The sequence below is a fragment of the Eptatretus burgeri genome, chromosome 12 (assembly GCF_056783735.1).
Source record: "Eptatretus burgeri isolate ZD-2024b chromosome 12, Ebu_testis_v1, whole genome shotgun sequence".
Lineage (NCBI taxonomy): Eukaryota > Metazoa > Chordata > Myxini > Myxiniformes > Myxinidae > Eptatretus > Eptatretus burgeri.
Window position 1 is genome coordinate 24,154,022 of NC_140972.1, and position 27,814 is coordinate 24,181,835.

Genomic DNA, 27,814 nt, shown 5'->3' on the forward strand with positions numbered 1-27,814 from the left:
TGTATTGGATCCGATATGTTCTCGTGGGTCAGGTATTACGTGGTGGAGGTATGCGCTCTACCGAGTGCCCTTCCAGTTCCACTGTGTAATCAACACGGTAATCGAAACCAACGAAAACTGTTATTCTTTAATAGTACCAACAGGAGGAGCTGCATCTCAGAACACTCCATCTTTCATGATCTGAGATCTGAGATGTCCCATACCCTTGACAGAGCGTTTGTGCTGCCAAAACAGTTTATTGGCAAGGATTATGCTGGGAGAACATAAATCCAGCCGACCTATCTGCATTTAGGTCATGGATGTTAAAGAACCCAGAGTAGCAAAACAAAAAAACATAGTTGTGCCAGTGCATCATTGCTTGGCCTCACTCCGAGCATGCAGTAATAAATGAAGGATGTGTCAACACACTGCTTGCACAATACCAATGTATGCAAGCACTGGGAACAAGACATAAGTTTCCCTATAATGCACCATCAACTCAAAAACAACTAAAGTGGAAAATAGGACGAGACTGAGTGAGCGAGGCAATTCCATAGATGAGAGAAAATGGGGTCAAGGGAGTGGTAGTGAGTAGAAAGCCTCGACTTTGAGAGGGTAACAAATATAAGTTACTGGCAGAACACGGGATAGGATAGGGCTGGGGGTTTAAAGTTTATTGCAGAAGGGATTAAAGTTGCAGAGGCCAACAAGACCACCAACTTGTCTTTGCTGGGAAAGGTGAAGACCCTGTGCTTTGGCTTCCTGACTGCAGACCAATTACTCTCAGGGCCGTGGAGTCCACCCCGTCCAAGATTGCAAAATGGTTTCAGTAGAATCCACCTTCCAACAGAATATATTCCATAACATATGGATAAACACATTATGAATTATTATGGTGATAATGACCAATGAAGGACTGCCTCGTTGAAGTGTTTATATTGGAGTCATCCAGTCGTGAAGACCAGCTCGCCCATGATCGTGAAGCGAAAAGCGGGGTTCAGTGATCGGTCCCGTACATGCGTACTTATGTGCATTTTGTTATTCCCTTTTCTCTGGAACCGCTTGTCGGATTGACACGAATTTTCACCATAGGTGCAAATACTCATGTAAAATGTTGAAATGATAATTATAAGGTCATAGGTCACATGGTCTGGCAGCCATGTTGGGATAAAAGGAGTAACGTTGGACGTCTTTCTCCGAAACCGCTCAATGGAAAAATTGAAACTCTGTACATGTCAAGCGCTCCCTGTGCTGAATAAGTGATGTTTTTTTTTTAATGATGTCATAGGTGCCTTCGTGATGACGTTATAATTGCATACGTAGAACACTATATCCGATCAACATGAAATTTTTTGAGGGTCATCCAGGAATAATTTTGTCAACAGAAAGTTTTTTATAACACCATCGGTCACGTGGTTCTGGCAGCCATTTTTTTTTTTAAACCTTCAAAAATCTCTGAAACGGCTGAACAGATTGAGGAGAAACTTGCGAGGTACAACCACCAATCCATGAGGAACAAAAAGTTCCCCACCTATGACGTCATTGGTCACATGGTTTGCGGTCACATGGTTTTAAAACTTCCCCATAGCCTGAGATGGTTCAAGAGGTGCGATGACACCAGTAAGCCTATGTGATAGCATCACAGTGGTAACTATGAACCGCATGAGTGGCACAGCCTGTCTGGGAGGAGAGATACTCAGGCATTGTAGGCATAGCCGTGGCAGAGGTGATAAAAGGGGTAGCTCAGGAGGGAGTGGAGCTGATGTGTTGAAGAAGCTGACAGCCTGTTGGAGTCAGAGGCTTGTTTTTGAATCAAGGCTTGTGCACGTGCTATTCACTTTCTTGTGTCTTAGCCCTTCCAGCTCTCTTGCCACTCTTCATGCTATCTGCCTTGCCGGGCTGTTCTCTCTGACCACTCTTCAAGCACTCTTGCTGCTCTGCTTTCCATTCTCTTTGCCCCACTGGACAATTCGCCTAAATTTCTGGGGGAGGTAAAATTTCTGACATTCATTTTAAGGGCTGACACTCACTAGCCAACGCAACGCAACAAGATTGTCAATGACAGCTTTTGAGAATCGTCTAATGTTCAGCAGTTGATGATCGTCGTCAAGTTGTTTTTCAGGTGCATCGGCTACAAGCGTAAAAATTGAATATGTTCAATTTCAATTTTGTTCAATGTTCAATGCCGAGTTATCAGCAGCAATCGAACATCACCGTGTTGTGTGCGGAAGTCTCTGACAATCGCCGACGCAGCGCAATGTATTGACCAATTAAACTTCAGCTTTCAGTAGCTTCTGGCTGTAGTATTGTTGTGGGCTGGGATTCGGTGGCAATAAACGACCACTGGGTGGAGCAGTAGAGCCATCTCCCACCGAACACCCAGAATTTAGGTCGTGACTCTCGGACAACTCCGAAAGGTCACGGGTCACTTAAAGACCGTGATCGCCAATTCTCTGACGGCATGGGGTAGGGGCAATAGCCAAATTTCAATATACCTAAGTAATCACGTCATCAAATTACCAGGGAAGTCACACCCTCAACGGACTCTGTCGAACCGGGTCGCTCTTGCGACCTCGGTCCAGTGTATCCGAGCGGAATTGCCAGAGTCCGTCGGACCCAATGACAACTTACGGCACCAATGGCCTCACTATTTCTCAAGACCGCACCGTGCTGGGTCAATGGTAGAAATGACAGGCAACGAACTGGAACATTTAACAATTGGGGGTTTATTTATAAGGGAGGGGGACACAGACAGCAGAGTTATCCAAATAAAAGAAATGCAAATAATGTACAACAAAAATAAAACGCTTAAGCAATTCTACTTAAGGACAGGGCCCACTCAGACACACACACACACACGCACCCCAAAATAAATGGACCTCAATAGTCTTTATTTGGTCCGCCCGCCGAGGAGGATAGTTCAGCTGGGAGACCAGGGCCTACGCTTGCACCTGTCCGCCTCGTGTGGTCTGGTCGAGCTTGTCCGGTGGCGGGACTCGAACCCACCGCCACAATGCAGAACCAAGCATCAGGGACGAAGGAAAGAGTGTCGGACGCCAGCCAGCACTAAGGCGGACCGCATCAAAATCTGCGCTCATTGAGGGGGTTGACAAGGGGGTTTTGGACCCCCCCCCCCAAAAAAAAAGTATTTGCTCTCTTCTCCTAAACGACACACAAAATTTAGATGAAACTTGACAACAACCTTCATCACACATGTCGAACCAAAATGTATTGACCGCATCAAAATCTGTGCTCATTAAGCGGGTTTCCAGGAGCGGGGGGTTGACCCCCCAAATTAGGTATTTGCTCTCTTCTCAGAAACTACACTCCGGATTTCGATGACACTTGACCACAACCTTCATCACCTGTGATGTACCAAAGTTAATCAACGGCATCAAAATCTGCGCTCATTAAGGGGGTCTATGGAGTGGGGGGAGGGTTTGTCTCCACAAAATAGGTATTTGCTCTCTTCTTGGAAACTACACACACAATTTCGATGAAACTTGACAACAACCTTCATCACACATGTCGAACCAAAATGTATTGACCGCATCAAAATCTGTGCTCATTAAGCGGGTTTCCAGGAGCGGGGGGTTGACCCCCCAAATTAGGTATTTGCTCTCTTCTCAGAAACTACACTCCGGATTTCGATGACACTTGACCACAACCTTCATCACCCATGATGTACCAAAGTTTATCGACCGCATCAAAATCTGCGCTCATTAAGGGGGTCTACGGGAGGGTTTGTGACCCCCCAAAATTGGTATTTGCTCTCTTATCCAAACTATATACACAATTTCAATGAAACTTGACAACAACCTTCATCACTCATGATGTACCTAGGTTTGTGCACGACATCAAAAAATTGAGGGTCTCAGGAGATCTGCGGGGAGGTTTGAGTGACTCGCTCCTGTTATATTTTAACATTTATTCATACAGATATTTGTGGTATAAAAACGTACCTTCAAAATCCTACAACATAATCGTCGGGTCAAAATACCACCTGACCCACAACAAATTGCAACAAAAGGTTTTTCAGTGGTTTTCATTCCTACTGGATATACTGATCAATAGAAAAAAAAGTCTATCAAAATCTGACATCCGGAAATGGGTTAAAACAGTCATTTTCAAGATGGCCGTCACCGGGCTTTGAAATAACTAAAACAGCGATAACTTCTTCAATAATTGTGATTAAAAACATAATTGTTGGTTCTGGTCCATGGTTTTAAATGGATCAGCAAATCCACTGGTGTCAATAAAATTTAGATCTGATCAGTATTTAATATGAAATACAAGATGGCGGCAGAATTCAAGAGCGCAAAAATCAATAAATTTTCCATCTGAACCAAAATCACTGAACTCCTGGTGCCACTGAAACATTTATTTGTGAACATTACATAATGGCAGTTTAGGTTACAATTCCGGTCCTCATCACTGTCCTCTACTTCCTCAGAGGCTTGATTTAGTGGATTGTCACAAAACGTCACTTGGCATGATCCACATGCAGACGTACACGGAAGCCCAGCCCGAGGTCTCACTGCTTGTACAATGGCTTGTCCAATACCAGCCACTTTACGTTGCGTGTTTTTTTCCAACGAACAGACTATTCAACATATTTCGAAGTGTATCTGGAAGGAATGCCAGTGCAGAGTCAAGTTCAAGTTCTTCTGATTTTGGGTAGTGACCAGTAACAGATGGTACACCATTCTTGATATCACTCTTGATCAGCCTTTCTGCCGTCTAAATTATGGCCTTCTTTTGTGCCTCTTCATCTCCTTCTCGCTGTGCGTCTTTGTAGAATGACCGGAGTATGTGTGATGTTTTCTCCCTGAATGTAACTATGTCATTTACGCCATCTCCTTCAGCAATATAAATGGAGTCCCCATATCTTTCCTTCATTTTCTTCTTCAGATAGTCGTTGGTGTATGGAAGAGAATTTTCATCCATAAGAAACTCTTCCATTTTGCCACGAAGGTAAAAAGCAGTCATCTGTTCCTCATCATTCATCTCAAGATATGAACACATTCTGGAGAATGCCTGCTCTTGGTCACTATCTATCGGACGTCCAGATTTCCTACTTGTTGAATCTGGTCCACTCCGGAAGTGCACTGGTGCATCACACCCAGTGCGGAAATGGACACTGCACTGATAATGATATATGCCGTCAGCTGCATGAAGATCTCCACCATAGTACTCAATCCACCCTTTCACTGTGAATGACCAATCATCGGACCGGTTCTCGCAGCACTCCAGAATGGTTTTGGCAAAGTCGTCAGTCTTGACATGACTGTAGTCAAAACTTCCAAGGTCCACTGTGGTTCCACAGAACAAGCAGTCAGATTTGCTGTTGAAAGGCCCGGTCAACACACGTGAACTTCGCTTCCTGGACGGTTTGGATGGTCCTTGTTTCTTCTTTTGATTCAGGATGTCATGTTGATTTATATACCGTTTACGACAGTCCGTGTGTACCTTGCATCCAGCCGCCACATAAACATCGTCACCTCTCTGAACACCGACTGCATTGATGCCATCAGCGCCCTTCTGACGAATTTGCACAACGTCACTTCCATCCTCAAGCCTCTCCTTGCAAATTGAACACCGATCTTCGTGCATCTCAGGAGCATTCTTCAAACCTGAAACACAGAAAACAAAACATTCAGGGAAAGAGCATTCGAAGAAAGGGATAGGCTACTCAATCAGAGCCAGGGACATTCCCCTGACATGTAATACATCACATATAATTACTGGTAAGAGAACACTGAAAACCCTTTTGTTAGAATTTGATAAATGTTAGGTGATTGCCTAACAGAGGTTTGATTATATATAGAGAAAATCTATTGATTTTACGCCCTTCATTTTTTGCCACCATCTTGGATTTCATGTTAAATACTGATCAGATCTAAATTTTATTGACACCAGTGGATTGCTGATCCATTAAAACCATGGACCAGAACCAACAATTATGTTTTTTATCACAATTATTGAAGAAGTTATAGCTGTTTTAGTTATTTCAAAGCCCGGTGACGGCCATCTTGAAAATGACTGTTTTAACCCATTTCCAGATGTCACATTTTGGTAGACTTTTTTTTCTATTGATCAGTATATCCAGTGGGAATGAAAACCACTGAAAAACCTTTTGTTGCAATTTGTTGTGTGTTTGGTGGTTGTTTGTCATAAATTGACCCGACTAGTAAAGGATTCCGATTCTGATGTATCATTCCCTGCTACAGAGCACTGGTGCAACCAAAGCAGTTTATTGGCAAGGGTTATATTGGGAGGTTTGCCATTGCCTTCCCAGCAGAAGTTATCACAGGAATTTGGAATTTGGTCATAATGTTGGCAATACCTATTCTTCATGAAGGACACCATGGGATCTTTAGCATCCACCAACTAATGCTGGCAAATGGGCCGCCCAGTTTAACGTCCAACCGAGGCAAAACACACACATTGATGAATCACCCTGCCTGTGAAACACTGTGATGACAGTTTAACCGGGCCGAGTTTCAAACTCAGGCAAGAAAACTTAGAGGTGAGTGTGCGTACCTCTAGGTCTAGGCTATCCTAACAGCCTGTTTAAAGGGTGTAAATAAAACGTCCCACAATAATATGTACATTGATAATGGGGCTTATGACCGCACAACGGGCAGTGGGGCCTTTGCAGCCCACTTGACATGTGCTGAGTGTGTCAAGTTTTTTGTTGGATTTGGTCACCATGTTTGAAGCCCAAAAAGCTAAATGTAATAGTCTGAGCTGGCAAGTCTCTGTCTTTGAATTACATTGACATACACCGTGTGTGTGTGTGTGTGTGTGTGTGTGTGTGTGTGTGTGTGTGTGTGTGTGTGTGTGTGTGTGTGTGTGTGTGTGTGTGTGTGCTTGAGTTCGAGTCAAAGCCTGTTTAAATTGCAATACATTGCCTGTAGCCAAAAAAAACACAAAATTATTGTGACTTGCTCTGCAGCTGAGACGGCACCCCTGAATGTCGCGTTTCACTATCCACGGACTGACGCTCCACCACCTCATTAAAGAGTGTTGCCCGAATACCTTGTTTCTGCTGTATTCCAATAATAAAGATGGTGCGTTTGAAAGCCAACAATTGATTAACTTGGTTGGAAAGCCGATAATTGATTTACTTTGTGTAAAATTTATGTTCATTTAATGATAAAAATGGAGAAGAAGCTGATATTTGAGTTTATTGCAACGGTACATGCCCAGTGTGAACGGGTACTTTAATTTACTCGTAAATATAAATAGGGTTTATCTTCGACAGCAAGTTCCACGAGCAAGTTGTTGAATGCTCTCTGAGTGGCCTTCTGTCCAGCCAGAAGATTACCCACAGCCATTTCTTTCTCCCAGTTCGCCGTCAGCGAGGTATCAGCACTAAATTGCCAAAGCAGCATTGCTCAGAGCTTTTATTGTTCTCATCCTCCACTTCTTCTTCAATACCATTTTGTTTCACGAAAAGAGTGTCGTCGACACTCGTGTATTGTGTAGCAGTCTCTGACAGACCGAGACTAGACGACGATCTTCTTTTGTCACGTCGGCATTGTGTCGGACAGTGTGCGGTACCTTAAGGGACCGGCTGGATGAGCAATTTTGACCAGAGGACCGGGTGAAGGAAGAATTATGCTCACCGCTTGAGCATGGCCCCTTTTGATTTTGGCGATTCATGAAGCAGTAGCTTTGGCGTAGGGGATCAGTGTTGGCAGGCCCGTTGACAATAAAATTCTAGAATTGTTGGAAAATTGAACCTACTGTGTATTTTTATGCCTGGTGTTGGCTTAATGGTTCGGGTGGTTGGCTTGGGATCCAAGGATCCTGAGTTCAAATCTTGCTCGGCTGTTGAATTAATACCAGGTGGAGTTGACTCTGCCTGTCATCCATCCGAGGTCAGCAAAATGAGTGCCAGCTTGCTGGTATATTGTGTTGGAGTAGCGACCTGTCAAACATTGTGCCCAATAGCCAAGGAGACTGCTTAGGCAGCATCATTGCTCTGCACAGAGTATGGTCCCAATGGATGGATGTGCATTTTTAACATGATGGTTTGAGAGGTGCATATCGTCATCCTGTGCCATAGCTTACGTAAGAAACTTATGATTTGGTCCAACACTTGGTATATGTCTTTCAACCCTGATAAATCCCACACACTCACTCTGTATCTCCAAAAGGACCGTCTGGTAAACCCTCCGATCAACAGGGTGTCCTGAAAATCACTTTACCGCTCCTAAATTTCTCGTACCTCCCTCCCTCCTTCCCTTCCCCATCGCCCCCCCCCCCCACCATGGTATGCAACAACACTTACTCACTGACACAGTAGTCAGCAGAAAGTTAGGCGGCATGGTAGATACAAGTTATTACAGTGTGGAAGAGTGGTTGGTTGCTTGTGTTTGAGGGCATGAAAGGGGACACACAAGCCAAATGATTGCTCAATTGCGGACAGCTTTCGTGAAACTGTTTGGATAAACTTCGCTACCAAAGCAGATGGCGGTAAGGGGGAAAACGAACTTTTGAAACAGGAAGTGTGAAGGACAATATGGATAACAAGAAGAAACGCATGTGCTGCTGTGCTGGCGTCAATTGACTGGTCGCCAAGAAAGTCAACAAGGAAGAGAGCCACTGAACTTGGCATAATGTGGATCACCATGCAAACTCGCATGGAAAAAATATCTTCAGTTGAAAAAATGGCATGCATCATTTGTGAATTAACTGAGTCATTCCGACATGGATCGGCAATGTGCATCATGCGATGTCTTCCTTGACAACTTTCCGAATACCCTATCTCAAGGAAAAGTGTTGTTTTCATATGACTATGCTAACGACTCCTGGCAACTCTTTGTGGGGCTTCATCAAGGAGAAAGTGTCGACAAACCAGTCGCCCATAGGACGATTGAAGAATTGCGTGCTGCAGTCATGGCCTCTCTCACACAGGTGGCTCCACAAATGCAACAAAAGATGTCAAAGAGGACTCGGCAACTAATTCAGTGGTGTGAGAAGAATGATGCAGTGCATATAGATACAATGACTGACTGATTAGTGTAAGTACTGCACAATATAACCTGAATAATAAAAGTTTAGGAACTAACACTTCACTGGATAGGGGTAAAGTGACTTTCAGGCCATCCTGTACTTCCTAAACAAATCACTTGAAGAGGTTAAGTCACTCAAACCTCTGGGTCCCGCCATTGGCCATGATCTTTCTTGGGTAGACAATATATCCAAGATGGCTTCCAAAGTGAGACGAGGCATCTTTCGTCAGGCAAGGTCTTTCCTTGACCAGTCTGAGCTCTTGACAACTTGCAAGGCCTTCATTCACAACTTGATGGAGTACTGCTTCCCCTTTGGGCTGGTGCCCTTGCCTCACACCTTGTCCTTCTTGGTGTCATAGAAATTAAGACATTCAAAATCATTGGGATCTACTGTGACGAAGCTGAGTGTCTCGGGCTGTTACTTTCGCATCGCAGGTAGGTTAATGGCCTGTCTGTTTTCTACCACCTCCTTTAGGGTCTTGCACTCTCTGCCTCTTCTTGGCTCTGCCCCTCTCAACTTTCTAAAACTAGCAAATACCACCCGTCACTTTGCTGACGGGAATACGAAGATTGGGGGGGGAGAGAGGAGTGAGGGGAAGCCAGGAGAGGGGTAGGGGTCAATGAGGGGATGGGGAGAGTGGGGAGAAGGAGGTGAGAGTGAGGAGTGGGGTAAAAGAGGAGGAAGGGGAGGAGCTAAGAAGGGGTGGAAGAGAAAGAGAGAGAGAGAGAGAGAGAGAGAGAGAGAACGAGAGAGAGAGAGGTGGGGGCGAGCAAGGGGATAGAGCGAAGAATGAGGAAGGAGGTGGGAGAGAGTGATGCCTCAACACACATTGCTAAATACCACAGGATGGAAGGGGAATGAGGAGGGAGGGGGGAGAGAGAGAGAGGTCGAGGAGGGGTGGGGGATTGAGGAGGGTGGGAGAGCGAGGAGGGGGGGAGCAACACCTCACCACACGTCGCTATATACTCCAGGGGTGGGGTGCGAGAAGGGAAGTGGTGAGGAAAAGGGGAAGAATGAGGAAGCGGAGGAGAGCGATGCTTCACCACATGTTGCTATACACACCAGTAGGGAGGGTGTGTGAGGAGGTGGGGGAGAGAGAAGGAGGGGGAAGAGAGGGGAAACGAGGAGGGGTGGGGGAAGGGGGGGGGGGGGGGGGGAATGGTGGGGGGAAGGGGATAAGTGGGGAGGGGAAGAGGGTGTTCTGGACTTGCATCTGATAGTGGGAGTTTTGGAGCTGTGGGGGGGAGGGGAAAGGTTACCAAGACTGTAGGTTTACGTTTACCTTAAGTCGAGCTTTACACTCCACCTCATGAGGTATATAAGCAAGAGGCGAACTTGATGGGGAGGGGTTAATTTCCCCCCTTTATACCCCGTGGAGGCTGAGGGATGGGGGGGGCGGGTTAACCTTAAACTTGAGGAATGGGGGGAGGGGGGGTTAACCTACAGTTTCATAGGCAGGCCAATTCATCAATGTGCTTGCCCTCCCTCAGATGGAAGTAAATGGGGTATGTTCAAACAGGTTCAAGCAGCACGTGCCATTTTAAAAGAGATTATAACATGGGCTTCCCTTGAGGGATCAGACTCGTACTGCGGCTGGCACCCTGTGTACCTGCTGCGCAACTGGGACTCTCTGAGGTGGGTTCAGCCTTTATCTTGGCGATTAAGAAAAGTGGAAACAGATATCGAAGTAAAGGTGAAGCCATGATAGGGCACCAAAGCAAAAACCTACATTTTCAAAGGAAAATACTTTACAAAAGTCCTACAACCCAATCTTTAAACCATCCATCTGTTCAGGAATCTCAAAGCTTATAACATCAGCCATGTAATGCAATGCATAAGTTGTATGAAAAAATTCACTTGAACACCTTTGTTAGCAGAAAACTGCCATGACCGAACATGATGCAAGGCCTATAAAAGCTCTGTTCAGAACCATGGGATTTTAAAACTTTCATAACTTAAAAACCATTGATTAAATAAACACAGCACTTACCTTAATCTTCTCAGGAAACGCTCGTCTCTCCAAATATCGACACATAACCACAGCACCAATGCGGGCAACCTGTCTCACGAGGGTCTAAACCCAGCTCACGTTCCCTATTAGTGGGTGAATTAATCCAACGCTTGGCGAATTCCCTTAGTTATAACAATTGGTAATTTCTATGAATTTTAAGATTTCACTCCAGATTTTGCCACTTATCTAGTCCACGAGCTCCAATCCTCAAATCCGAAGATAGATTTTTATTATATACGTTAGTCGGTCCATAAGAGTACAGAAACCATTGCGGCTTGTTCCAAGTTGAGGGATTTTTGAGCAGGCCGAAACAGAATGGCAGTTTAAGACCCTTGCGAGGTGACAGCGGGCTGACCAAGATGGTGCACCACCATCTTGGTGAGGCTTTTTTTATGATGACCACCCCGTTAATTATCTTCAAAAGGGGGGTTTTAATTTACACAAATACTCATTTTCCATTCATGCACTCCCTTGGAGTTCCCTTAGTGTGCATGTAAAGTTTTTGGCCACGAGGTTTCATGGTTTTGGAGTTGTGGAGGAAACACACACACTGACATTTATGATGTATATTGTGATGGTTTTGGAAATGTACCCTGGAGGAGAACAAACATACACACATTGGATTCCTGAGAATGAGTTATTTCATTAGTTTATGTGGTAGGTAGATCTTTGCCCCTTCTCTAAGGTTTGAGGGGGAAAAAATGCATTGTTAGTTTGTATATCCCTGGTGTGATGTGTTCCCCCTCCCTCTGATACTTTCAATCTTTCTCTCAATCCACCATCAGTCCTTTCCAACAATGCCACCTCTGCCTTTCTCAATCCACCAATAATCTGCTTTACCAAACCTCAATTCCATAACCCCTTTTTCATCCCGTTGGACTTTCTTTCAACTCCGCAGGTTTATTCTCATCCTTCGGTGTATGTTCTCACCACTCAAATCCATTCATCCATCCATCCAGCCATTGGGACCATACTCTGTGCAGAGCGTTGGTGATGCCTAAGCAGTCTCCTTGGCTATTGGGCACAATCCTGGATGGGTCGCCACTCCGACACAGGATACCAGCATGCTGGCACTCATTTTGACGACCTCGGAAGGATGATAGGCAGAGTCAACCCCACCTTGTATTAATTCAACATCTGAGTGGGATTTGAACTCAGGATCCTCGGATCCCAAACCCACCACCTTAACCATTAAGCAAACAACTCAAATCCACTCGTTCTTTTATTATTCCCAATTAAGCATCCGTTCATTCGACATTCCCTCTTTTATTATGCACCATCTGTTCATTCGTCACTCACCATTGGAGTCGATTACTCCTTCTTGCCAATCAGATTACCCTCCTCCATTCTTCCTTCCCTGCACTTCCACATTCGTCATGCAGGACAATGCTTCTCAATTATGAAATAAAGTACAACACCTTTCCTATACACAGTAAAGTTGCCTATGCACCACCCAAAAAACTATGTGGTATTCACTCAAGCGAGGGCTTCTACGATGGAGATTTTGCACATCCTTGCTATTATTTCTGACAATTTTCTCTTAAACCACTTGATCAGAGACTATAAAACCCATGTCACTATAAAGGTCTTTGTCTGAGGAGTTCCAGGAATCTCACGAGATTGTGAAAGAAAACATGCATCATTATTTACATTCAACAATGTGTGTGTATATGCATGAGGCATAAGAGAATTTGTTTTGGGTCATTTATTGGTACAATTAGACTGCTCATGGTCACTGGAGAGTTGCAATTCCACGGGGTTTCTGCACATCTCGCAGGATTGTGAGTTGGACAGGCGACCGTGATGGGCCATGACATGTCGAAGCCATGCTGTTTATGTTTCAATCATGGTTTCTGTGAAGTCCTTCTGCATCTATTTTCCTTCTGTATCCATCCTGTCTACCCCATGTGTCCTTCCCTTCCCTCATTCCTCCCCACACCCAATGGCTCCCTCTATCTTTTCCTTCAATTCCGCTGTTGATGTTTCCCTCCCTCTTCTACTGTTCCTTTTGTCTTGTTGCTTCCTGATCCATTCAGTGTTCTAGCAGTTCCAGGAGCTTTGACTGTGTACAACAAGTCTGTGAGAGGGGAGGGGAAACAGTTAAATAGTCCACTGTTTCAATGAGGGAATGAAGAAATATGTCATGGTTGATGTGGGAGAGGGTGGAGAGGGAGGAGGGGAGTACAAAGAGTTGTGGTTGGACAAAGAGTGAAGAAGCACAAAGATGGGACTTTCGGTGAGGGGGGGTGGGGGTGAGTTGTGGTAGGAGGGTGCTTGAGGAGTTGTGGTGAGGAGGGGAGGAGAGGGGGTTTGGAGATTGAAACCTGAGGGTTGAGAGGAGGAGGTTGAGGACTTGCGGTTAGGAGGTGGAGGTTGAGGACTTTGGGTTTATGAAGTGGGGTGTTGAAGACTTGAAGTCACATTTTAAGTTGTGCGGATGCTCTGCAGGTCCTTGCTTATAGTAATAATAAAAATAATAATAGATCTGGACATGTGTAGGAGGAGGAGGATATTGGGACCATACTCTGTGCAGAGTGTTGGTGCTGCCTAAGCAGTCTCCTTGGCTAGTGGGCACAATCCTGGATGGGTCGCCACTCCGACACAGGATACCAGCATGCTGGCACTCATTTTGCCGACCTCGGAAGAATGACAGGCCGCGTTAACCCCACCTGATATAAATTCAACAGCTGAGCGGAATTTGAACTCAGGACCTTGGGATCCAAAGAACACCACCCTAACCATGAAGCCAACACCAGGCATATTGTATGGACATGTTTCGCTGAGGTATATTGTATGGAAAACAAAAACATAATCTCTCATTGATCATTTGAATATCATCATTTTCCCTGGCAAGGAACTCCCTCTGCAGTTCAATTCTTTTGAAGTCAATCATTCTTAGATGTTGATAGATTGCACCATCAGATGCCATTCTTCGGTGTGTGTGTCTGTGTCTGTGTCTGTGTATTAGCTAGTCAAGTGATTGAAGTATAGCGGTGGTGATGAATATCGGGTGCACGTGTAATATCGTAACTTGATTGTAAGTACAGTGTGTCCGCTATAAATGAAAGTAAATAAAAGCGTGCGTTTAGTCTCCCATTCCTCTTTTTCCCCACTGGTGAAACCAACTTCCACATTCACTTCAATCTCATTCTTCCCTCCAGATGACAGCTGTTCACCACCATCTCAGATCATCCCCAATCTGAATGATCTTTTCTGAAACCATGATCTTTTCTACCCTCATTAACCCCCCACCCTCCCCTCCCCCTCCATCCCACCCCAAGCCCTCATCCTTCCAGGTTTTCAGTTTTTGCCTCCTGGGGCTTTCCTTCTGTATCCATCTTGTCCACTCCATGCATCCTTTCCTGCCGGCCATTGCTCCCCACACCCACTGTTTGTCCAAGTCTCCCCCTTCAACTTTGCTGTTGGTGTTTACCCCCACCTCCCCTCCTCTCTCCTGTTCCTTTTGTTCCGTCATGTCCTGATCCATTCAATGTACTAGCTCTTCCACGAGTCTTCACTCTGTAACCAAAAAAAAAACCAGGCCGCAAGTGTGCATGACGACCAGAACTCGTAGAAAAACCCTGTGTGGCACAACCAGTGTGGGAGATCTGCCTATTTAAGATCATCTCAATTTTCGTTGTGATAACATACCGCATGTACCCTGGCAGTAAATGATGCCACCGAACAGGTCTACAGCTGCCATCGAGCTCCATACAATGCGCTCGGATAGCGAGAGTGCAATTGCAGTACACCACTAATTATGATGATAACTCTCGGAATCGCGATTAATTAAAATAATCTTACCACACGTGGGCACTGTCGCATCTTTGGACCTTTTGCTGTGCAACAACTGACGAGCGCGCTTCCGTTTTGATCGTGAGCATCATCATCCATGTGTAATTCCTATTGATTTTAGGCCTCAATTTATTCTTCAATTTGCAGCTTGCTGTTTATCACCATATTTGTTTTTAATACCCTCAATCAATAAAGGGAAGAATATAGTGTTCTTCATTTTTATGCCCCTAAATAAATTTAGCCTTCCACTCTGACCCCTGTGTGAACCACCTGGTATTGCATCTTCTCTTGGTGCTTACATCTTTGAAAGAAGGCTGATGACTTTCTAAGTTTCTGTCAGAGTTGGACATATTGATTTCGACTTGGGGAAACTGACTGTTTGCTTCCTTACTATTGGTTGAAGGCTGGTGGAGAACGATATTGAAGTGTTTTGCCCATCGATTGAGGATATTGGCTTTGTTAGTGAGCAGTCATGCCATCAGCACTAATAGTCCATTTGCCGTTATTATGTGTTCCATTGTCAACCTTGTTGATGTGGAAAGTGTATGGTTTTATGATTGTTTTGGACTAACATGGGTCCATTTATAAAATTCAGGTTGGTTGCCAGGGTGGCTACCTTGGGGAACTCCTGTAATTTGCATAAATTCAAGATGGCCGCTACAGGTCAGACGATGGGGCTAAGTTTTTAATCGGTCTACATATAATCCTGTGTAATACCTCTTCCATATAATTTTGACATGAGGAATTCAATTTTGGGGTTATTTTTTACGTTCAGGAATAAATAGAGGTTCACATGAAATGTCCATGACTATTTTCTGCTGAAAATGATGCAACACCAATGCAAAAGTGAAGTCATGAATGGTTCACAACAGTATGTTGATAATCAGAAAGCATACACATTGTCATGTCATCATATTGGACATCTTAGGAACAGAGGACATAGAGCCGAGTAGACAACTTACGTGTTGTTCATTCCCATTCATTGTACTCGTCCCCTTCCGTATCCTCGTCTTTTTCCAGTTCTGCTTCGACACTCCCTTCTTCCACTTCACTTTCACTGTCCTCCACAGTCTTGTGTGGGTTGAAGCACTTGTGACTGCAACCACAAGTGCAGTATAGCATGCAGGAGATCTTTGCATGGTGACAACTGCAACTTGCAGTACTGCAGTCCTTCCCCTCTGCTTGCATCCACACCGCACAACATCCATGAGGTCCAAAGGCGCTGGTGGAGTAGCAGAAGTTGCTGGCACTGGGATTCCATCTCTGATGTCCCATCCATATTTTGTAATGTCAAGTTCAGGTGGGGCCTGCTGATCAGCTGATTTTGCAAGTACTGTCTGTAGATGTGCACGCAAAATATGTAGGAAGAGATTGATCTCAGTTGGAGGTAATGCCATGAGCTTGAGGGGCTTGCCAGACTTGCTTGTGTACATATAGTACCTCATCTCACTCATCGTGGTACCTTCTGGCTGACCATACAGGGCACAGAAGAATGTCCGCCCTACTTCCATGAGCTGTTCATGGCTTGCGTTCAGCTCGCCAAGTGCGGAGTACAAACCAGGGAAGTTGCCAGCTCTCAGTGTCTTCATGGCTGACACTTTGCCCTTGCCGTATGGGTATGACGTGGTATCTGATCCAGTGATGTAGTGCATTCCCAAAAGCTGCAGACACTTGGGGCCAAGCTGGTCATAGGTGGTGTTCATATCCCAAATTGCTCCATTCCATCTTCCCTGGGTGAGCATGCCCATACTCAAGAATGCCTGCAGGATGGGGTTGCTGAAATTCATGTGAGAGGACATGAGTAGTGCGCCGACCATTAGGCGTGAACACTTGCAGATCAAGATTATCAAACCAGGCAAAAATCACGCCAACAGTTCTACTCAAACCCATGAATTGGTGGAGAAGCTGAGCATTGTCACCGAGAAAATGAGCAGCGGATTTCCTGAATCTCAGGACCTCATCATATGACGTTGTGAACCCATGTTCATGAAGGAGCTTTAGAAGATCAGAACTGCCATGGCGGTGCAGTAGTTTGACAGGCAGTCCTAATGTTGTCTGATTTCTGGTACCTGCAACATGACTTTGAATTGACTGGCTCAGGCTTAGAGATTTCTTGGTCATTTCACCACCAGACGCTAAGTCTGAAATCAACCTCAGTAAAGTTGGGCTTGTTGCCTTGATTGTGGTGGCTTATGTAAATTCTGAGAGGTCATAATTGGCACTGTTGTACTTGACTGAGCGTGCCTCCTTCTTGATCTGCCTTACCACAGAATCAATACTTCTCTCATCTGCATCATCCACTTTAACCATTTTCAGATGGTTAGCAATGGACTCACGGAAACCAACAATGGTAGCACATCCATCTACCCGAACTAACATAACATCCTTACTCATGCAGTCTGTTAGTTTGCTCAACATATCATGTCGAGTGAGTTTGCCACCAAGATCACAGTACAGGGAATGCAGTTCAACGCTATTCCACATCTTTGACCTGTCACAATTCATGCGCTCTATGACGTTCTTTAGGGCACTTTCTTCTGCAATACCAGTTGGCAAATCATCAAATTTAGGGACCGTCATGAAACGGTTATAACAGCGTACATGGTATTTGCACTCAGCCACAGGGAGATCAACCAAACATCCAATATGTAACTTGACCGTTCTGGCTACTTCATCATTATGTTGCTCAGCAGCATTAATGATGGCATCTTTCATAGTTGGGATGGGATTACCTTCCTTGTCAAAACGTTCTTTAGTCATGCACTGACGAACACGATCCCATCTTTCTGGATGTTTGTCATCAACAGGTAAACATTCTTTGCCACAAAAAAATGCAGTCACGTTTGTAAACAAACGCACCACTGCCTGTTGCCTGTGTGCGAGATCTTGTTGTCACTGTAACACAATCATCTTCAGCTTTTCTTTTCTGTGATTTACGAAGTCTCTCAATTTTTTGTTTTGATGTGTAAGTACAGAGGCATCCTTTGTGACATTCTATGCGAACAGCATCACCACCACCATCAACAATGTCCTGTAGTTTTGCACATAGCTCTTCATCTCCACGGGCTTTGGCACAGTAGATCAATGTCTTGATCCTTTGATCAGCGAATTTCTTCAATTCCCCTCCACCATGACACACGGGAAGAATGCACCTTGAATCAGCCATATCTGTAAAAACAACACAACGAATTAGTAACTCGCATTAATGTCGTATGTGAGCGTCCAGTTGTCAGAATAGTGACCTTGTTGTCATTCAAAATGTATCTCACACGGCAAACAATTGCCAGGAACTCGAACATTGACCTCAAATTTACTTCTAATCACAAAAATAAGTTTAAATATCGATTCCTTGTGCCAAAAGTATATGGAAAAGATCTCATGTGTAATTTTAAGTTCATTACCTAAAAAGTTATATTTTCAGCCTGGTCCATGACGGCCATCTTGTATTTGCGCAAAAATAACAGATTTCCCCATGGTTGCCATCCAGGCAACGAAGCTTAATTTTGTCTATGCATGCCTGTGAACAAGAAACCACCATAAAACCATACACTTTTGAGGACAACAAGGTTACTTCTCTGGCAAATGGACTATAAGTTCTGCATGGAGATGTTCATAATGGCTTTGACCCATAGATTTATGTTGAGGACATCTTAGAATCTCTTCCTATCATTTCTGACTGCGTCGGACTGGATCTTATCTGTTTTGTGGCTCAGTCATGAGTCTTTCATCTCTTTGAGTTTGTGCTGTACTGTCCTGCAAATGTTGTTGAAAGCCGTTTTCTCGGAAGTTGAGGAATTGTAAAAAAAAACGTAGACCTAATGTAAGAGGTTTCTGCATCTCAGCATCATTGTCATCAAGCTAGTCATGATGTTTATGTCTTGTGAGGCCAACATTTGCTGATGCAGTTTCTTATACTGAATCTCTGAATGAAGCCCAGCCTTTTTCAATGTCTTGTGAATCAAGGTGGAGTGATTCGAGTTGGCTGCTGAATTATTCAACAAAGGCCTGCTGAATTCTTTCTTACATTAGTCTGTAGATTATTCAGTTTATTTGGGGTTTTTTCCCCTTGTGGCCGTCTGGTGGGATGAATGGAGATGTTAAGCTTTGAGACAAAAAGACTATGGTCAGTCCTGCATTCTACGTCATGTATGTGTGTATGTCTCTTCTCCGGATGATGACGTAGTCAATCAGATTCCAGTACGTAGAGCCGGGTGCATCCATGATGCCTTGTGCTTTGGCAGACGGAAAACTGTGTTGGTGATCAGAAGATCATGTTCTGCACATTTCCTCGGTAGTCAGAGTTCATTTCTGTTGCACTTGCCAAAGCCATTCTTTCAAATAACACTACCCCAAGTCTGTGGATCTGTCCCAAGCTGTTAGGGTTAGCATTGAAGTCATCTAGCTGGCAGGATAGCCGAGAGCTATGCACACTCGCCTCTCTACCTTGAGTTTGAATCTCAGCCCAGCTATAAACTGTCATCCTGGTGTTTCAGATGCAGGGTGACATGACATCAGCGTGTGCACCGTCTTGCAGATGGACGATAAACTGGATGTTCTGCCTGCCAGCATGAGTTGGTAGACGTTAAAAATCTCACGGTGTCCTTTGAAAAGAGTAGGAGGCTTATCGGCCGGCACCCTGGCCAAATTACTGCCCGATCCTACAGGGGGCATTACATTAGTGGCACCACCATGCCCCTACAATAACTGATTCTAACCTGCAGCCACACGCTGTATATGAATGGCAACACCAATTGAAATCACCATGAATGATGAGCTTGTGTGACTTAGGTACAGTAGCAATCACACACTTCAGATATTCATAGAAATGACCCTGATCTCCTCTGGGTTAGTCAATGTTGGTGCATAGATGATAATAAGTGTGGCATGTGCTTTTCCTGAGGGGCAATCTCATTGTCATAAGGCCATCATTCATGCCCTTGGGGAGACTTGTGAGTTTGTTTGCTATGTTGGACTTGATGGGCAAGCTTAGCACCTGCTTCAAGAAGTTCTTTACCATGGTTTTGCTCCAAGAAAGGTGTATCCAGAGCAAACGTCTGTAACATCCTTGACTTTCACTAAAAATGTGTGGCTTCTGTTAATTAATGACAAATTAATCAACACCGTGTGGCCGGGTATGAATACTTTGTGACTAATGACTGCAATGAGTGCAACAAGACAAATTTTGCTCAGAGCTGCTATCCGTATGATGTATCTGGCTCGTTCTCTACCAACTAGAGCTGTTCTTCTCTCTGGTCTATCTGCTCCTATATAGTCGATGAATGTTCGCTCACACATTTCATCTGCCGAAAGTAAGTGTTGTTTTTGTCTCATGATTTGTTCTTTGACTCCTCTGGTGAGACACCCAGCAGGCGTGGTGTGTTGACCAGAATGCGGATAAAGCTGAGAATGTTTAAGGTACTTTTTCTATCTCCTTCCTCATGCTATGGATGTGAGCAGTGTGATCCAGAAGAGGACTGCTCAGTAACTCAGGTTGCTGCCAAGTTCCACTGCTGCTTCAGTCCAGCAAAAAGCAACCTTGTGCCCCGAGTGCAGGTCTGCGGCTACAGCTTCAAGTGTATCAACACCTGCTGCTTGGTAACTCGCCAATTGCTACAGGACTTGAGGGACTTTGGGGATGTTGACATGACTTGCACATGAGTTGGATTTACTGGAAGTGATGAAGAGTTGAAAACCTTCAATCTCATTCTCTCACCAAGGCATGCCATAATCCAGTGGCAAGATGGAGTTGAGATGACTGGAGAGAAGTCTAGATGCAGTGGATGGCGGTCAACTCTTTTGCGCACCGTAACTGAAGCTGCATAGCCGTCCACATAGCTCTTGCCTACATTTTTACATATACATGTAAGAACTACACCGCAAGGAGGATATAGAACCAATTTATGTTTCTTCATAATTACACCTCGACGAGTTCATCTGCGCAAATTGTTACCCCACGCATGTGAAACGAAAAGCAGGGTTAATCAACTGGTCACTTTGTCTGTCTGTCTGTCTGTCTGTCTGTCTCTAGAAATATAATTTTATGATAGAGGAACAATGTCATTTCAATTGAATGTTATATTTTGAACATGAATCGGACAACAAACCTGCAGTTGAGCAGTACTTTGGCTCTGAATTTGTCCTGATCACACGTGCACAGAGAGGAGTGAAATGATTTTCTTTTTACTCTGTCTGCCTGTCTGGCAGTAAAAAAAATTGAAAATCATTCCAAACTTCCTGTTTTGAAAGATGCCAGAAAGGACACAAACAACAAGCACGAAGAACGAATGTAATGTGTTAACAAGTCTGAAGACGACGATGGTTCACGAGCAGTATTTGACGATGTAGATTGTTTCAGAAGTCAAGGATGAGACAATGTGATAATGTTTGACCAAGTTATAAAAATGATCAACAAGATGTGGTACGAGTGACAGGTTATTAGCTGCAAAATGTCGAAAACCCGGTTTCGTTCAACAACTTAAAAAATTTGACCTTTGCATAACCTTTAAAGGTCACAAAACAATGTTGTGGACATTAAAATAAGGAAACAGGATACATGCTATAGCTTAATGGAGTTAGTTCGTTGAAGAAGGTCGAAAACCCAGTTAAATTCCCACAACTTTGAAAATTTGACCTTTGTGAACTTTAAAGGTCAAAGGTCAAGGATTATGACCTTTGGTGCAAAACTTCCTCTGGAACATTCCAGGAACAATATAACGTCATATAGGCTATATGGCATTTCGCACTCCTCGGATTATCCAAACTTTGATGAAATCAGCGTAAAAACAAACTTGTAGGGGGTGCCACGGGCAAGGTGTTCGAGATAGAGCAAAATGGTTTCAAGACTTTAGGTGGGGAATGACCTCAAGATTATGCATAAAAAATATTGTCATCCTAGCTCTCAAGGTTTGGGCGGTCGTCTGATTTTTATGTCAAAATTCGAAATTTTCTAAGTTCATGACCTTGTGACCTTGACCTTGGGAGTAAAATGAAAAATGGAGCTCCGTGGAGCTATGCAAGTGCCATTGTGCTAACCAAATACTGAAACCCCTGCCAGATTCGACAACCCCCTCAGAGAAGATGGATTTTTATGTCAAAATCGCAATTTTCTAAGTTCGTGGGCTTGTGACCTTGACCTTGGGACGAAAATGAAAAATCGAGCTCTGTGGGGCTATGCAGGTGCCATTGGGCTAACTAAATACCGAAACCCCTGCCAGATTTGACAAACCCCTCGGAGAAGAAATTTTTTCATGTCAAAATCGCAATTTTCTAAGATCGTGGGCTTGTGACCTTGACCTTGGGATGAAAATGAAAAATCGAGCTCCGTGGGGCTATGCAGGTGCCATTGGGCTAACCAAATACCGAAACCCCTGTCAGATTCGACAAACCCCCTAAGAGAAGATGCAAATTGAAATCGGCTACCCCCCTAAAAACACTTGTTTTTTGGGCGTGGCTCCGCCCATAATGGACGCACCACGCCCATTTTAAGGAAAACACAACTAGATCATGATATAAACCTCCAACCAAAATTTCATCAGGATCGGATCAAAACCCACGGAGCTATGCTCGGGACAGACAGACAGACATACAGACAGACAGACATACAGACAGACAGACAGACACACACAACAATAACGAATAGAATGGTCACTTATATTTTTCGTGAACCAAATAAGGTGGTGTGGTGTAAAAGACGCTGCATCAATGGCGGTAAACTTCTGAATTTTTTTTTCTACAACCTTTAAAATTCTTATTTTAATTGAATTACTGTATATACTTGAACACTGTAGAACACAATTCGCCTTTTTGGCACTTTCAAAAACCCTTCCATTTAGCAGTACTTATACAAAATATCACGACCAATCAAATTTGCTGCTCACAGACCCCGCCCATGTCCTCGTTTCTCAAGACCACATGGGGTAAGGTGTTTTCTGAACTCTCTAGTCTGAGCTTTCATTTCCTCCATGAGTTGAAGGAAGAGCTTAAGCATGCGTCAGTTGCAAGGATGAGTTTGAATCAATTTGAAATCTCACGAATGTGAAATTATTTGAAAGCCTTTACACAAGCAAGCATGGAAACCGCCGTAGAACGATGATCATGGCATACCTTTACATCTTTACAATGTAAACTTTACATTAAATTGCATAATTGTCTATATTGATATGTGTATGCCTATATGAATTTACAAATACGATACAAATACATAGACAAATATGCAGTGTGTGCACCTTCAAATTTGTTTTGGAGGCTTTTTGATTGCGCTCAGTGTCGCGACATTGTTTGTTATTACAACGACAGAAGGAAGGGACAGCAGGTGTACGAGCCCTGTGCATCTGTGCGACACACTGCCACCGACCATTGTCCATCGTCCTGCCCGTTCCTCTCGCTGTCCCTTTTGTCTCGCATCCTGTCTTTTACAGAATGATCGTGGGCAGTGATTCAAGTTGACCTGCAGGTACACGCGTCAACGACTTCTTGTATATCTTTGTCATATGTGTGTGTGTATGTATATATATATATATATATATATATATATATATATATATATATATATATATTAACGTTATTATATACTTGAAGGGAACACATCCCTTTCTATAAATCTCCATCAACAAGACAATAACTGCATGTACATTACATTACTGGGCAAAACGCAATGAACCAATCTGTAAGTTGAATGAATCGATCGATTGCGAAAGGCAGCTGCTTTGCTCAAGTACAGTTAGCTGGCAAAAATATGGCATGGTGTACAGATGTACCCACTTATCCACTCCTCTCCCTAATATGTGGTACCACCCACGCCCCTCCTACCTCCCCTTCCGATCGAGTTCTTCGCCCTCTGCACCCCTCCCCATACTCCGGATACCTTCACAGGCATGCTCCCAGCACCCCGAACTGCATTGTCCTCATCAGAACCGCCCTCGCAAGGAAATGCAGCCGATTGGCCGAAGGTGGCCATGTAAATAGGTGCAAATGAAACCAGATTAGGCCTTCCCCGGACCATTGTCGTGTGATAATGGAGTGCGAAAACATTAATGAAGCTCCCTCCAGGGGACTCGCGCTCTAAGCAGCCGCGCATCGTCAAAAAGCGACAGCAGAGGCGCAGGACAGCTGAGATAACACCGCGCGACAGCAACTACTACAACCACTGCAACTACAGAAACGGACAGATCAACAACATCGACCTTGGACGGACAGATCCTCAACGTGCCCCAGCGCGCGGTCAAGCCAGCATTCAAGACACTGAACAGCCTGCTCAGCACAGGTCCAGTCTCGAACGTGGTATTTCTCATCGATCGGGCACAATAAGTGATCGAGGACCATCCAAAGCCGTAAGGACACACGAGATGCCGCGGCCAGGTAGGAATACATACAGCGACCAAAAACCGCCGTACTCCTACATCTCTCTTACTGCCATGGCCATCCAGAGTTCTACGGAGAAGATGTTGCCGCTCAGTGAGATCTACAAGTTCATTATGGAGCGATTCCCATACTACAGAGAAAACACGCAGCGCTGGCAGAACTCGCTGCGTCATAACCTATCCTTCAATGACTGTTTCATCAAGATTCCACGCCGGCCCGACCAGCCTGGCAAGGGTAGTTTCTGGGCACTACACCCTGCCTGTGGAGACATGTTTGAGAATGGAAGCTTCCTCCGACGCAGGAAGCGTTTTAAGGTAGTTCGAGCAGAGAGCAAAGACCCAGATGCATCACCTTTTTTCCAGCACCATCACCACCACCACCATCACCAACACCAGCATCACCAACAGGCCAAACTGCGACTGTCAGCCCTCGCGGCTTCCAGTGGTCACCTTCCGCAATTCGCTGCTGCTGGTTACAATGTTGGTCTTCCCGCAGCTGCTGCTGCAGTGGCTTCAGTGGGCTTTAAACATCCATTTGCCATTGAGAACATCATCGCTCGGGATTACAAAGCCATGATGTCGGCCGGGGGATTCACCTTGCCCGCTTCTGTTCAGCCCGTACCCACAAGCTACCCAGTGTCTGCACAGCTGCAAACAGTGGTCGGGTCGATTCCTCCAGCGTGGCCACCTCTTTATGGACCGAGTGTCCTCGAAACTTCAGCAGCTGGACCCGTGGCAGTACCTGGTCTGCGCAGCAATGACTACAGTGCTTACGGCGTACCTTTGAAGCCACTGTGCAGCCACCCGACACAGCCTTTGCCTGCCATCCCAGTACCCATCAAGGCAACGCCTGCCATGCCCTCACTGCCCGGCATGGCCCCACTGGCCAGCATCTCCCCACAGACTATAAGCAAGGCCAACTCACCTCCGACGGGCCGACCCAGCCCTGTACCCACAACACGCTTATGCCCGGGCGGAACGTTGCAACAGTCCGTGTCTGTGCATTGATTTGGGAGAGTCTGAGCGGAGCGCGAGCCACGACTCCCGATGGAATGCCGCGAGAGATCCAAAAACATTGTAAGCGCAAGTTTATGTCCGGTTCATGAGTTAGTAGGTATTTTAATTGTTTTTTTTTTGTTGTTTTTTTTTTACATTAATATGGGTTGTTGTGTTTGGTCATGTTTCGTTGCAATTTAGTCCAGTTTTGAGTACTTTCGTTACACACTATTTAATTGCTCCTGAAAGAAATCGAACTTTCAACTTTACGCACTTTGATTGACTATGAGGAATATTCTTTGTTTATATTTTGCTGACTGCCCTGCTGTAAGAGTATTCTGTACATAAATTATAAACAAAAAATATCGAGTTTTGAATGTGGAGAGGAAAGTAAATGTAATTTTCTTTTTGCGATCTGTCAAAGTATGGACAGGAGGTTTTAAAAGTAGTGATGTATGATAACTGGTGGTTTTGTCGTGCAGACCGCAGTGTCACCATCAATCCCCATCAACGACATCATTTCATGCTGCTGTTTTACGTGTTTCTTGGCAGTGAAAAGGCACAGCAATCGAGTTTTGTTTCATTTCTCTTATTCAAGAAATCTGGTTGTATGTTTTATATAGAACTTGATGTGATGCGGACACAAGCAGATGTCCGTGCAGTTTTTTATCGATGTTTTATCACTGTTTTCTGCCTGTTTCATAGTTCGTTCTTTGACATCCGACAGGCAAAATCTCACGACATTTTAAGTTGAAATGCGAATTCGTTACCCAAATAAGCGATCTTAAAGGCACACATTGCTGCACACTGCAGCGGATGTGCGTACTATATATATATATATATATATATATATATATATATATATATATATATATATATATATATATTACTTTTTCGTTTTGGGTCCAAATAAAAATGTGAAGACAAGTCTTGAGAAGTGCTTGACAGGTTGATTTATATGTACACCATATATATATATATATATATATATATATATATATATATATATATATGTATATTTGTGTGTATTCGTTTTCCTGATGTGACAGTTTGGAAACGAAAGGTGCATGAGATTTATGCAAAATCCATCAGACCATTCCATTCAGATGAAGCTCAGCGTGACAATGAGTGAGGGTTTTCTGTGATGTGATCAGTATAAACGGCGTCAATTACTTGACATTCACATTATGTAGCATGCAAATTAATAACAATAATTCCAATAATCATACACTTGTTTGGAAGTGCTCAAACAGGTAAACGACACACTTTTCAACATCAATTAGGATGCTTTTTACCCACCCAGGCCATATGTGAATAAATGGACAGAAAGTCCAATCCACTGTTAAGAATTTGTCTTTCCCCCATGAAACACTAAAAGCTCATTTTTTTTTTTTACTTGTAGATCAAGAAGTTGTCATTGCTGTATCTACGTGGATGAAGATTCAAACAAGAAATCATATGTATGCATGTTGTATGAGGATCAGCAAGTTATTGTCCCAATGTGAAAAGTCAATCAATAGGATTAATGAAACTGTTCATCCGAAACAAAATTAACTGAATTTTTCTTCTCTCCAGATGATTTCTTTATAATTCTAAAAATACAAATCCACCATTACTTTTTCTTTGTCACAAATTTCCTGGGAATATTTATACAGTGTGTGTGTGTGTGTGTGTGTGTGTGTGTGTGTGTGTGTGTGTGTGTGTGTGTGTGTGTGTGTGTGTGTGTGTGTGTGTGTGTGTGTGTGTATGTATGTATGTATGTATGTATGTATATATATATATATATATATATATATATATATATATGTAATGTGTCGAGAGAAACATTCTGTCCACATTGGCCCATGCAATAACGTTTGAGGAACGAAGCAGAGGGGGCAAGGACAGCGATATCCGACCCTGCGTTTCTGGGGCATGCTTAAAGGTTTTATTTTAATGTTTAAGTTGGGCGTGAATGCATTAAGCCGGATCGTTGTGTCGGCCACTGAATGTGTGAAGTTATGCCTGAAGTTGGGAAGTTCGGCGGCCTTTCTTCACGTTCCGTTCCCAGCCGCGTCCTCGTTAAAATGCATGGAATGGCCACACAGAAGGGACTCCGAGCTCATTCATCAAACCAGCCCACCGCGCACTCCTCGTCCCCAAACCTCATCAGTATGGGCGCTGTCTGCCGTTGGAGCCTCCCCGCTACATACCATTCACCCGAACGCCGTGCCGGACACGTCCGAGAGGCCTCAGTGCTTCTCCCGCCAAAACTCACCACGGAGTGGGACGCAGTCTCGCCTCGCGAATGGTCTGTGGACACCACAAATCCAGAACGTGAAGGTAGCTGGCGTGTGAGGGTCAGTACGATCCTCAAAACTAACAACAAATTATCTAATTAATATGTTTCAATTACCCTTGGAAAAGGGGGAGGCCTGGCCCGCCCGCCGTGCAGGGACAATGGCGAGGCGGCGCTGCCCGTCGTGCACAAAGCGAGCGCATCTGGGTGCGAGTTGTGTCCCTGGCGCTCCCTGGATGCTCCCACCGAGAACAGGGGGATACGGAGAGCCCCACGAGGATTGGCAGCGCGCGGTTTGTGTGCTAGTACACGCCACCCTGTCGGAAATGTACGCCACAGAAGCGCCTTCCATTGTACGCAGTCAGCAAAGCA

General features: G+C 44.4%; 3 protein-coding genes and 1 long non-coding RNA gene across 7 annotated transcripts in view; 2 read left to right on the plus strand and 2 right to left on the minus strand.

The window, feature by feature from the left end:
* Positions 1-26,879, plus strand: part of LOC147015261 (uncharacterized) — a 46,553-nt gene extending 19,674 nt beyond the window's left edge. The window contains exon 3 of one of the 2 annotated variants that reach the window (XR_015050258.1): positions 26,567-26,879. This is a non-coding gene — a long non-coding RNA (uncharacterized LOC147015261). Of the gene's footprint in view, positions 1-20,266; positions 23,267-26,566 lie in introns of those variants that run through there. The other variant, XR_015050259.1, reaches the window with a different exon arrangement.
* LOC147015259 (guanine nucleotide-binding protein subunit alpha-11) overlaps positions 1-27,814 on the minus strand; it is a 664,748-nt gene that overhangs the window by 257,328 nt on the left and 379,606 nt on the right. The gene's annotated exons all lie outside the window — the stretch shown is intronic.
* On the minus strand, positions 2,710-17,935 carry LOC147015262 (uncharacterized). Of its 2 annotated transcripts, none has more exons than XM_085849840.1 (2): positions 15,772-17,935; positions 2,710-5,612 (listed from the first exon to the last, which is right to left on the minus strand). In XM_085849840.1, the coding sequence occupies exon 2, from the start codon at positions 5,590-5,592 to the stop codon at positions 4,720-4,722; it is 873 nt and encodes a 290-aa protein (XP_085705966.1). In that variant the 5' UTR covers positions 5,593-5,612; positions 15,772-17,935; the 3' UTR covers positions 2,710-4,719. Both variants share the same exon structure in this region, with proteins under 2 accessions (XP_085705966.1, XP_085705967.1).
* Positions 23,446-25,952, plus strand: LOC147015263 (forkhead box protein B1-like). Its single transcript, XM_085849839.1, has 2 exons — positions 23,446-25,245; positions 25,647-25,952. Exon 1 carries the CDS (start codon positions 23,842-23,844, stop codon positions 25,174-25,176), a length of 1,335 nt encoding a protein of 444 aa, XP_085705965.1. The 5' UTR covers positions 23,446-23,841; the 3' UTR covers positions 25,177-25,245; positions 25,647-25,952.

Excerpts from the sequence above, each read along its gene's own strand:
- LOC147015262 (XM_085849840.1), bottom strand. The coding sequence starts at position 5,592 with ATGCACGAAGATCGGTGTTCAATTTGCAAGGAGAGGCTTGAGGATGGA.
- LOC147015263 (XM_085849839.1), top strand. The coding sequence starts at position 23,842 with ATGAAGCTCCCTCCAGGGGACTCGCGCTCTAAGCAGCCGCGCATCGTC.